Here is a 12457-nt window from a genome sequence, read left to right on the forward strand (position 1 = left end):
GTTGTCAGTACAAATCAAAGCTATTTGTATTATGTTAGCACTCTTTAGAGTTTAGAGGAATATTAATTTCTCTTAGTGATTTATATTAATGCAATTCTGTTGATAAGATTTTTTCATTTCATTAGTGTGCATTGTTAGAAATTATTTATCATCATATATTCAATAATACATAATTGAATATAAATAAAGCAAGATCTTCGAACATCATGTATTTCACGTATTAACCATAAACATAATGGATCGAAAACTTACCTTGACGATCCATATCGGAAGCGATTGGGGAAGACAAAGAGAACTTCCTCGGACTTTCTTTGGCTTAGCGGCGCAACTCCAATTCCAAGGATTTGTTTCTCTCTCTTTCCCTCGTTTATGTGTTTTCTGTAATGTGTGTGTTTTGATGGGATCACTACACTTGAATTTATAGGCAGAGAGAGGACAAACCCTAATTATAAAACATTAAAGCTCTTTCCATCAAAGTGACTATATAATAATATAATAATAATAAGAACGTTTCTTTTCTATAAGACTTGATTCCAAGTTTAATGGCAATCACAATCCTTACCATATAAGTATTTGATTAACTTAAACTAACATATTAATTAAATGCATTAATTCTAACTTAAATTATAAATAGTGTAAGGACTTTGTGACGAGCCGAAAAGCAAACGTGCGAGTAGCACGGGACGGAGGGAGTATAATTCATCATTTTGATTAGTTCCTTAATTGTAATTTGAATCATACGCGATTTGCTACTAATTGATTTTACCAATTAATAGCTAATTAATCATATGATTAAGAAACGTCCCACCAATAATAATAAATAATTAGGGAAAAATGTGTCTTATACTAAGTTAATGTATTACATTCAAAATCCAATTCTATTTAGGATTCTATCATATATCACATATATGAGATATAAAACTTACATGCATAATTATATAATTTCGAAAGTGTTTTGTAAATAGAAGTCGATGCGATCATGATGGGATATATATTTATTTTGGGAGGAATGACCATAAAAGTGTAATTTGGTGCATAATAATGAAGGGGCAACGACAAATATGATTCAACTGCAGGTGCGATCTTACGAATTTTGACGCCTGAATAGTCTCGCACCAGCTTGTGCTCAATTAATATTAAATTTACATTAGATGAATTTAAGACCAGTTACGTGTGAATATATGAACTTTGATTTTTTTTATTCATCCTTAAAATTATTGTCTCGCAAAGTTGACATATTTGTCGTAGATGCTAAATTGATAAAACTGATTATGCTACAATAACTCGTAGTAATTTGTAAAAGCATTGAACCAAATGCAATCTGAAAAACAAAACACAAATATCGCAATATGTTAATATGCCCTTTATTGAAGACATTAGTTATCAGCTAAGCTATGGAGTAGAAATTAACAAAAATCTAATTAAACCATATCCGCAATTTAGTAGCGGATCCGGTCCGCTACTGATTTTATTTTTCAGATTTCATTTTTTATGTTTATAAATAGGGAAAAGCTATGTGACCACATTATGGCTGGCCATAAATTAGAATTACCATCCCAAATAAAACAAACAATGGCTCTTCACCATGGCCGCTCTCTTAGTTTCCCATCTTCATCACATCCCCCCCTTTCACATCACATCCAGATTGAGATCTTCAGAAGCAACATGCTCATCGCTCTCATCATTCAACGGCAGAATAAATGGCCTAAGGAACTTGTATTAGAACATCCATGATTTGCTTCTTGTTAACACTTTGGAATTCAAATGTTGAAGAACACTAATTGAAAAACGAGAGAAAATTTCATTGAGCTGAGAATTGGGGAAAAAACACTGAATCTACTTAACCGAGAAAAAACACTGAATCTACTTAATCAAAATTTCATTTTGGTTGGATGTTGAGAGAGAATATATAAAGAGATAGTCGATATGTTCGTATGTACAATGAATGAGAAACGAGATTTAAATAGAAAATCAAAAACGCGTGCCATCGTCCGCGACCATCATCCGCATAGCCCACAGTGGGGCGGACGATGGCCTATCGTCCGCGTAGGCCGCAATGGGGCGGACGATGGCGTGGACGATGGACATCGTCCGCGCTATACTCCGCGCCCTTAGTATAGGGCGCGACGATCGTCCGCGGCCTATGTTACGCACCCGCAATGGGGCAGACGATGGCGGGCGCGGACGATGCGCGCCATCGGGCGTGCCATCGTCCGCCCCATTGCGGATGGCCTAAGAAAGAAAAAAAAAGAGGAAGAATCATAGGAGTATTTGGGAGTGGAAGGATGGAGGAGGAATGTAAATGTCTGCCGGGATTCAGATTCCATCCGACTGAGGAAGAGCTGGTGAGTTTCTACCTGAAAAGCATGGTTTTGGGGATGAAAACGCGAGGCGATGTGATCGGTTTGTTGAATATATACAACTACCATCCCAAAGAATTACCATCCCAAATAAAACAAACAATGGCTCTTCACCATGGCCGCTCTCTTAGTTTCCCATCTTCATCACATCCCCCCCTTTCACATCACATCCAGATTGAGATCTTCAGAAGCAACATGTTCATCGCTCTCATCATTCAACGGCAGAATAAATGGCCTAAGGAACTTGTATGAGAGCATTCATGATTTGCTTCTTTTGTCTCACATTCAACAGACCGTGTCTGAGGAATGTGTTGACGATTTCATCCGGCTATTGGATGCTTGCAGCTCAGTTAGAGATCTTATCTCACTTGCAAAGCAAGACATCAGAGATCTTCTATCGGCTGTAAGGAGAAAGGATGTTCAAGGCGTCAACGCCTACCTTGCTTCTAGAAAGAAGTCAAAGAAAATGATCCAAAAATCTTTGAAGGACTTGAGACGTAGCGCCTCAGCCACTTCCGAGCATGCTTCCATGTTAAAAGATGCAGAGTGTGTTGCCATTTCCATGCTCGAGTCTCTGTTATCGTATGCATTGGGAGCAAAGGTGCACGATAGCAAGAGAACCCTGCTGTCAAAGCTGATGCACTCCAAGAAAGTATCAGATGTCGAGAATGAGTTCAACAAGGTGGAATCGTTCTTGCAACTGAACAAAGAAAACGAGCTCGTGAATCACATAAAAGAGATGGATTCAGACATTCAAGTTGTTGAAGAGGATCTCGAATCAATCTTCAGGCAGTTGGTCAAAGCCAGAGTTTCCCTTCTCAATATTCTCAACAACTAGACTCATAATGAGATCAACAGTTTTGTGTAGATTAGAAGATAGAATGATATACTTGTATATTTCCTTGATCATCAATGAACTAAAGATTACCACAACATGGCTTGTGTTTTTATTTCATTCTTTCACTTGGTTACCATCTTCTACTTATATTTCTCCATGAAACAATCATAAGTATTATTTCCTAATATTATTATACCAATGGTGATATTTTCATGATTTATGCCTTCCTTTCACCTTCCTGCCCATATGGAAATGATTGGTACAGTCGAAAACAATGAGAAGTCTTGAAGATAATGATATTTCTGAGACGTTGATCAGGTCCATAAAACTTGGGATGTTTGATCAGGTCAAGAAAACATGTATCCTATCTGTCTAGCTAAGGTCAAGAAATATCGAATGGGTTTAAAACTTTAAGGTCAGCTCGCATCTTATTCGGGACTATCATCTCTTAAGGTTGTATGAACTAAGTTTTACCTTCCTCTGTTGTTACTATATAGGATAAATGGACTGGGAGGCAGCTACCCAGATTGAAAATCGAGACAGCAAGTGTGATAATGGAAGATCACCATTTTTCATTAGTGTCAAGATTGTCTCGTTATTACTTTCCATGTATAAGGATTTATTTCCTGGTTTAGTTTTAAGTTGATTTAAGTAGGAGTCCTAAATTTAGGACGGTATCAACCGTAGGCCTCTTTTGAAGAAGGCCACTTGTCTCAGGCATATTCGGTGGATTGTTTTTCTTTTGAGTGTTCATCCCAATTCTCATCTTTTGTTTTCCTCTTTTCTCTTCATTTATGTGTTCAACTGCTGCCTTTACTCCATATGAAAATGAAAGTGGCTTGGGCAACATCAGGAGAAAGGGGAGCTTTCAGCAGACCTCCTTTCCGGGGCTCCTCTAAACGCATGAAATACTCTGACGAGCAAACTAAGTCTATAGGCAGAGATCTGAAGAGAGGAAGATTTCTGAAGCCCTCTTGAAGTCCTTCAGAGATTACTGATCAGATCCAAAAAACATGTATCCTTTGTGTCCACCTCAGTTAGCTCACATGCCTTCTCTTAGCTCCTCTAAACGGTTCGAAAATTCTAGGAAGAGCTCTGAAGTGAAGAAAATCTCTAAGCCCTCAGAGGCTGATGGAAAATGAAACATGAATTTATGGACTTATTTGCTGGAGAGAATCTGTCTTGGAAGGATTCTGTTGAACTTATTTCCTTACCTTGATAAATTCTCTCTCTCTTCTTCAACTTAACTTACTCAGTTTTCTACTCGGACCATAAATCAGCTCTTTTTTGGCCTAAAAAACTCCAGTATTTCCACAATTCATATTTTCTCAGATATTCTTGACAAATGAGACGCAAGCTAAGACAACTACCGTGTTGTTTTCAACTCCAAAAGGTGAAAAACTGCCATTTTCTCCTCTTGTAATCAATACGCAAAACAGGCCTATAAACTGAACCAATAAATTTCTGCAGTCATTTGCCTATAAATGGTTGTATATATACAGATGGAGGGACAATATATTTTTGTACAACTAAAAATATAGGTATTGAAGAAGATTCACTATTGTTCCGGCTATGTCTACGTGTTGTTTCCCACCATCATAACAAACACATTATAATTGATCCCTTATCTTCATGTGATTGCACATGAAAATGTAGTATAAATATATCATTTTGCAGATCTGTGCTTCGGTTAGAGGGAACAAAGCTATATAGCTAACCCAATAAAATGAACTCACCTTGTTTCTGCCAACTATGTGAAAGTCTGTGCTGCATTGATAATGAGACGACTTTAATTGCTCATCTGTAGACAAGATAATAATGTATTCTGATCCTATGTTTCTTCTCTAAGAGCAGAATCTCAAACCATATCATGCATTATAACGAACGCATTATTATAACTCCACATTTTCATGCATGAATTCTGATCCAATGTGAAGTATCACAGGTTGGCTACTAAATAATGAAGTTTGTATGCATCTCAGACAAAACAAAGAAATAAATATTATTTGGCAGAGATCTGTGCATCTGTTGGAGGGCACAAAGCTATATAATATGTACACCACACAATGAATGAACCTGTATTAGAAGATATGCACGTGTGGTCTCGCCATCCTCTCATTCATTGCATATTCCAATGGAGATGCCAACCGTGCTGTGGAGACAATGATAGGACATTGATTGTTGATCTACAGACAATATAGTGTTATATTATGATCCTTTGTTTCTTGCACAAGAGCAGAACCTCAAATACCCTCATGCGTTACAATAAAATATTGTTTATGACAGTATATTTTATGGCAATAACACTCACCATCATCTGTCATTGAGAAAATAATGAAGATTCCTTGTGTCCTCTTCCCCACTATATAATAAGCCATCGCATGGTTGTTTGAGGCATCACAATTGTCTTCATTCAATCATCAATTCAGTTCTAACTCTTATTTTCATCAACAACAAAAAAGAAAAACACAATGGCTCTTCAACACGGCCGTTCTCTTAGTTTCCCATCTTCATCCCATCCTGCTGTCTCACAGTTCGATGACAACTTATCCAGATTGAGGTCATCAGAAGCTACTTGCTCATCGCTCTCATCATTCAACGGCAAGATAAATGGCCTAAGAAACTTGTATGAGAGCATTGACGATTTGCTTCTTTTGTCTCACATTCAACAGATTGTTTCTGAGGAATGTGTTGATGATTACATTAAGCTATTGGATGCTTGCAGTTCAGTGAAAGATCTCATCTCTCTTGCAAAGCAAGATTTAAGAGATCTTCTCTCTGCTGTAAGGAGAAAGGATGTTCAAGGCGGCGTAAACGCGTACCTTGCTTCCAGAAAGAAGTCAAAGAAAATGATCCAAAAATCTTTGAAGAACTTGAGACATAGCGCCTCAGCCACTTCTGAGAATGCTTCCATGTTGAAAGATGCAGAGTCTGTTGCCATTTCCATGCTCGAGTCTCTGCTGTCTTACGTGTTGGGGCACGAAAGCAAGAGGTCTTTGCTGTCAAAGCTGATGCACTCCAAGAAAGTATCAGATGTCGAGAATGAGTTCAACAAGGTGGAATCATTCTTGCAACTGAACAAAGAAAACGAGCTCGTGAATCACATAAAAGAGATGGATTCAGACATTCAAGTTGTTGAAGAAGATCTCGAAGCAATCTTCAGGCAGTTGATCAAAATCAGAGTTTCCCTTCTCAACATTCTCAACAACTAGACTCTTAATTAGGAGATCAACAATTTTGTAGATTAGAAAATAGGAAAAAAGATCTATATAGACTTGTACATTTACCTGATCATCAGTAAAAGAAAAATCTCATAGATTTCTACTACATGGACTGTTCTTTTATTTTCTTGTTTTATCTCTTCTTTATTTTCTGATTAAACAAAGAAAATGAATGACCAAACGTTGATAAAAATTGATAAATGGTAAAAAATCATTTACTCCTGTTCAACTTATATAACCACTTTATTGAAGAATTTCATTACTATCATTTAACTGCCATATACCATAACCTCTTTATATGAAGTTTCTTTACCTTGCTGTCTAAAAAAGATAAATGTAGTAAAAATTGAAGAAATATTCAAAGAATATAATAACTTAACAACTATATATGTTGAATTAGTGAACACGAGTGACTTTCATTGTTTAATGTTATTATAGTTTCAAGGTTCCAATTGTCCCTCAAGAGAGAACAGTTACTGACTATGTATCACATGCTTTCACCATATAAAAACAACCTTTCGCATGAGCTATTGAAGATAATTCACGAGTGCATGCATGAGAGCATCACGAGTGCATGCATGAACTTTAGTATGATGAGCTGGAACTGAGCTGGATCCTAATCACTTACACGTCATCTACATGTGGACGCTAAGTGTGAAATGGAAGAGAGTTAGTTGAGAAGTTAGTTAGTAGATATTTTGTGTTAGCTCATATAAATAAGGCTTAACTTTGTAATCGGTTTTTTGTATCTGGTATTCCTCTATTTTGAGTGAATAAGATTCTTCTCCTTTAATGGAGTTTCTATTATGAGTTTCTATAATTCAACATGGTATCAGTGAACAAAATTTCTTCCGTTTTCTTCATCTTCGTCAATTAATCGACGATGACCAACCGCCGTGGCAATGGAAGCAGCAGCGGCACTACAAACGAAAGTAATGCCGCCTCTCATCAATTTGAAGATACATCCAGTCCCTACTATCTGCATCCGAGCGATAATCCAGCTCATCAGCTGGTTTCTCAACTTCTACTCGGATCAAACTACACCAACTGGAGTCGATCGGTAATTACGGCCTTGATTGCCAAAAATAAGCTCCAATTTGTCAATGGAGTTCTACTTCGACCACCAGATGGAGATCTCCTTCTTCCAGCTTGGATCCGGTGCAATAACATGGTTGTTTCATGGATTAGAAACTCCATCTCACCGCAAATCTGCTCTAGCATCATGTATTTGGAAGATGCTCGCGAAATATGGTTAGATCTTCGTGATCGTTTCTCCGTTTGCGATTCAGCTCGTGTCTATCAGCTTCGTCAGAAAATCATGACGTTATCTCAAGGAAATGATGATATCAATGATTACTTTACTAACCTACGCATAGTATGGGATGAGTACAAGGACACTCAACCGGTCTCTTGGTGCGTTTGTACCACTTGCAGATGTCACAGCTCAACTAAATGGCGAAATCACCAGGAAGAAGAGTGTGTGATGCAGTTTTTGATCGGTTTGAATGCTTCCTACTCTCAGATCCGATCTCACATTTTGTCTATGGTACCTCTACCAAATTTGTCTAAAGTTTTCTCTCTAGTTCTGCAAGAGGAAAGGCAGAGATCTATTGAAGGTAGCCACACTCCTTATGCACGATTGCCTCAGAGTGAGCAACCTTATGCGAATGCAGCTTCTTCTTCGTTCAATAAGAACAGATTATGCTCTCATTGTGGAAGAACGAATCACACAGTTGATAAGTGTTTTGTTCTCCACGGTTTTCCACCAAGTTTTGGAAAGAACAAGTATAAACCGAACTCTAAAGACTATGGAACACCAAAATCTGTTAATTTTGTTGATGATTGTTCCACAGATCTGAATGAGAGAGCCACAAACTCTCAATCTGCTGCAGCTCAAGCTATGCCTACATATGATCAATGTCAACAGCTGATTGCTCTATTGCAAAGTCAGCTTGCCACTTCCTCACCATCTCATTCAGCCGCACCAACAAATCCACCACCACCAACTCTATCTCCTCCTTTCTCAGGTACAACTTTGTATCTTCCTTTTGCTGCAAATATATCTATATCTTCTGCTGTTTAGCTTCTGGATACAGGAGCTACACATCATGTGTGTTGTAACCTATCTCTTTTTAGTTCTTCATCTCCTATCCAGAATGCCTCAGTCAAATTACCAAATGGTGCCACTGCCACAATCTCTCATATAGGGACAGTGTGTCTGAGTCCTTCTATAACTCTACATTCTGTTCTCTATGTTCCCTCTTTTACCTTTAATCTCATATCAGTGAGTTCTCTCACAAATTCCCTATCATGCAAAGTTATATTCACTCCTGATTCTCTTGAAATTCAGGAAGTTTTTCAGGGAGCTGTGATTGGGAAGGGTAGTCGATTGGGGAACCTATACACTCTCAATTTGGAGTCTGAACCTGAACATGAGTCCACTCCTCAGAAAGGCTCTCATTCCTCTGATAAGCCCATCCTTGATTCCCTCAGCATTAATTCTGTTGTCAGTATTGATGTTTGGCACATGAGACTTGGCCATTTATCTTTCACTAAACTGAAATCTATGTCCAATACTCTTTCTTTCAGCAATAAAACTCATGCCTTATGTGAAATTTGTCCCTTATCTAAACCGCAACACTTGCCTTTTACTAAATCTGAATCTGTTGCATCTGAGATTTTTGATCTCATCCATTGTGATGTTTGGGGACCGTTCAATCCCAGCACCAATCAAGGATACAAATACTTCTTAACTGTTGTGGATGATTGCTCACGTTTTGTATGGACTTTTCTGATGCAAAGTAAATCTGATGTGCAGTCCATACTTCGCCAATTTTTCAATACCATTCTCACACAATTTTCCAGAAAAATCAAAGCCATAAGAACAGATAATGCACCTGAATTCAACCTTCCATCCTTATATACTTCCTTTGGAACCATAATACAACATTCTTGTGTTGAGACTCCTCAACAAAATGCCCGGGTAGAGAGGAAACACAAGCATTTGTTAAATGTTGCCCGTAGTCTTCTGTTTCAGTCTCACTTACCCATTGAATATTGGGGAGATTGCATTTTAAATGCTTCCTATCTCATCAACAGAACTCCCTCATCAGTTCTCCCAGATAACATCACTTCTTTTCAAGCCCTTTTTCAAAAATCTCATTCATATGCTCACTTGAGAGTAATTGGATCTCTTTGCTATGCCTCAACCTTACATAGAGGTAGGGATAAATTCTCACTTAGAGCCACAAAATGTGTTTTTCTAGGCTATCCATCTGATTATAAGGGGTACAAATTGCTTGAAATTAATTCACAGCAAGAAATCATATCTAGACATGTTGTCTTTCATGAAAATGTCTTCCCTTTCTCACACCTTCCACCATCACCTTTTCCTGATGCATCACAAACACAAATACCATCCTCTCAAACCATAAATACACCTCCTACTCCAGTAACCTTTTCCCCATCCAATAATCAGCCTTGTTCCACAACAACTAGAGCAGGCAGATCCACCAAACAGCCATCTCACTTGACAGACTTTGTCTGCAATAATGTCTCATCTTCTTCTCTTTATCCCATTTCAGCTCATTTCTCTCTATCAAAACTCACTCCTGAATACTTAAAATATGTTGTTCTCATGTCTGCCATCTATGAACCCACTACCTACAAACAAGCCTCACCTATAAAAGAGTGGCAGCTAGCTATGCAAGAGGAGCTCTCTGCTTTTGACAGAACCAATACTTGGTTCATCACTATCCTACCTCCGGGCAAGACACCCATTGATTGTAAATGGATTTATAAGGTGAAGTATAATGCTGATGCTTCAGTAGAGAGATATAAAGCTAGGTTAGTAGCCAAGGGATTTACACAACTAGAAGGGATTGATTTCCTAGACACATTTTCTCCAGTTGCAAAGCTCACAACTGTGAAACTGATGCTTGCCTTGGCTGCAATCAATGGCTGGTCTCTTACTCATTTAGATGTCAATAATGCCTTTCTCTATGGAGATTTAGAAGAGGACATCTATATGACTTTACCACCTGGACTTGAGGTAGATAGGCTGACTGTTGAAGGGGCCACTCCTGAGTCAACCATAGTTTGCAAACTGAGGAAATCTCTGTATGGTTTGAAGCAGGCTTCGAGGCAATGGTACCTAAAATTATCAGAAGTTCTCAAGGGTTTTGGATTGCACCAGTCAGCTTCTGATCACTCCTTTTTCTACAAATCTGATGGTGCTGCTGGATTCTTTGGAATAGTTGTTTATGTGGATATTATCTTAGTTGCCACCACAGATCTGGAGATGACAAATGAGTTCAAGAAATTTCTGACTCAACACTTTAAATTCAAAGATCTTGGTATCCCTAAGTATTTTCTTGGACTCGAGATAGCAAGAAATAAGAAAGGAATTCAAATATCCCAGAGAAAATATGCTATGGATTTGCTAAAAGACACAGGTTTTATGGGCAACAAGCCATCAGCAACTCCTATGGATCCTCTAAAGAAATTGCAGTTAAACTCAGGAACTCCTATGGAAGATGCTTCTAAATATAGAAGATTAATTGGAAGACTTCTCTATCTCTGCATTACAAGACCGGACATCACTTTTGCTGTTCATAAATTGAGCCAATATGTCTCAAATCCGTGTGTTGAACATTGGCAAGCAGCAGAGAAAGTCTTGAGATATTTGAAAGGAAGCCCAGCTCATGGTTTGTTCTATTCAAGCAGCTGTAAACCGACTCTAAGCATATTTTCTGACGCAGATTGGGCTGCTTGTCTCGATACAAGAAAGTCCATGACCGGGTACTGTCTTCTTCTTGGAAACTCCATGATATCTTGGAAAGCTAAGAAGCAAAGTACTATATCCAGATCTTCTGCAGAGGCAGAATATAGAGCCATGGCTCAAGCCGCGTGTGAAGTAACATGGGCTGTGGCTATACTTGGTGATTTTGGAGTAAAAATTGAAAAGGCGGTTCCTCTATATTGTGATAATCAATCAGCTATTCACATATGTTCTAATCCGGTTTTTCATGAGAGAACAAAACATATAGAAATTGATTGTCATACAGTGAGAGAGAAGTATTTGAAGGGTGAGATCAAGCCATTGCACATTAGCAACAATCTGCAATTGGCAGATGTATTCACTAAGCCGCTAGGCGAAGCTGCTTTCAAATCCATTCTGAGCAAGATGAACTTCAACACAATATATGGTCCATCTTGACGGGGCATATTGAAGATAATTCACGAGTGCATGCATGAGAGCATCACGAGTGCATGCATGAACTTTAGTATGATGAGCTGGAACTGAGCTGGATCCTAATCACTTACACGTCATCTACATGTGGACGCTAAGTGTGAAATGGAAGAGAGTTAGTTGAGAAGTTAGTTAGTAGATATTTTGTGTTAGCTCATATAAATAAGGCTTAACTTTGTAATCGGTTTTTTGTATCTGGTATTCCTCTATTTTGAGTGAATAAGATTCTTCTCCTTTAATGGAGTTTCTATTATGAGTTTCTATAATTCAACATGAGCTGTTGAGTTTTTATATATATTTGTTTGTTGATTTATAGACTCTGTTAGAAAATTGAAAATTGTATGAAAGGAAGAACAACTGGTCATTGGTATCAAAGCTGATGCAATCCAAGAGAGCCTCAAACAAGTTCAACAACGTGGACTTATTAATGCAACTGAACCAAGAAAACGAGCTTGTGATTCTGAACCACTTGAAATAGATGGACTCGAGCATTCAAGTTCTTGAAGGAGAACTTAAATCCGCATTCAGGCAGTTGATCAAAATCTGAGTTCCCTCAATTTCTCAACCACAAGTCTTCAACCACATCTCGAGATTGAAAATTTTGTAATTAGTACATAGAAATACACTTGCATATATCAAATTTATCCACAAGGATCATTGCAATACAAACAGATATTATGTAGTATAACATGTGGTGAAGAGCTTGAATCTTGATCAACATGAATGATGAGAATACAATGTCCTATCAAGTTTAGGTGAATTATCCATTGTATTAGTACCAAATTGG

General features: G+C 37.9%; 2 protein-coding genes across 2 annotated transcripts; both read left to right on the forward strand.

Moving 5' to 3' along the window:
• Nucleotides 1-2285: 2285 nt before the first annotated feature.
• Nucleotides 2286-3198, forward strand: LOC121749222. Its single transcript, XM_042143810.1, has 2 exons — nt 2286-2345; nt 2653-3198. Exons 1-2 carry the CDS (start codon nt 2286-2288, stop codon nt 3196-3198), a joined length of 606 nt encoding a protein of 201 aa, XP_041999744.1.
• A 2471-nt stretch (nt 3199-5669) lies between these two features.
• LOC121749223 lies at nt 5670-6410 on the forward strand. Its single transcript, XM_042143811.1, has one exon. The coding sequence runs from the start codon at nt 5670-5672 to the stop codon at nt 6408-6410; it is 741 nt and encodes a 246-aa protein (XP_041999745.1).
• Nucleotides 6411-12457: the final 6047 nt, after the last annotated feature.

The sequence above is a fragment of the Salvia splendens genome, chromosome 9 (assembly GCF_004379255.2).
Source record: "Salvia splendens isolate huo1 chromosome 9, SspV2, whole genome shotgun sequence".
Taxonomy (NCBI): domain Eukaryota; kingdom Viridiplantae; phylum Streptophyta; class Magnoliopsida; order Lamiales; family Lamiaceae; genus Salvia; species Salvia splendens.

What these genes read in the sequence shown, in the direction of transcription:
- LOC121749222 (XM_042143810.1), top strand. Translation starts at nt 2,286, where the DNA reads ATGGAGGAGGAATGTAAATGTCTGCCGGGATTCAGATTCCATCCGACT. An exon ending in ATCCGACTGAGGAAGAGCTG is followed by an intron (nt 2,346 to 2,652) that starts GTGAGTTTCTAC and finishes CACATTCAACAG; the next exon opens with ACCGTGTCTGAGGAATGTGT.
- LOC121749223 (XM_042143811.1), top strand. Translation starts at nt 5,670, where the DNA reads ATGGCTCTTCAACACGGCCGTTCTCTTAGTTTCCCATCTTCATCCCAT.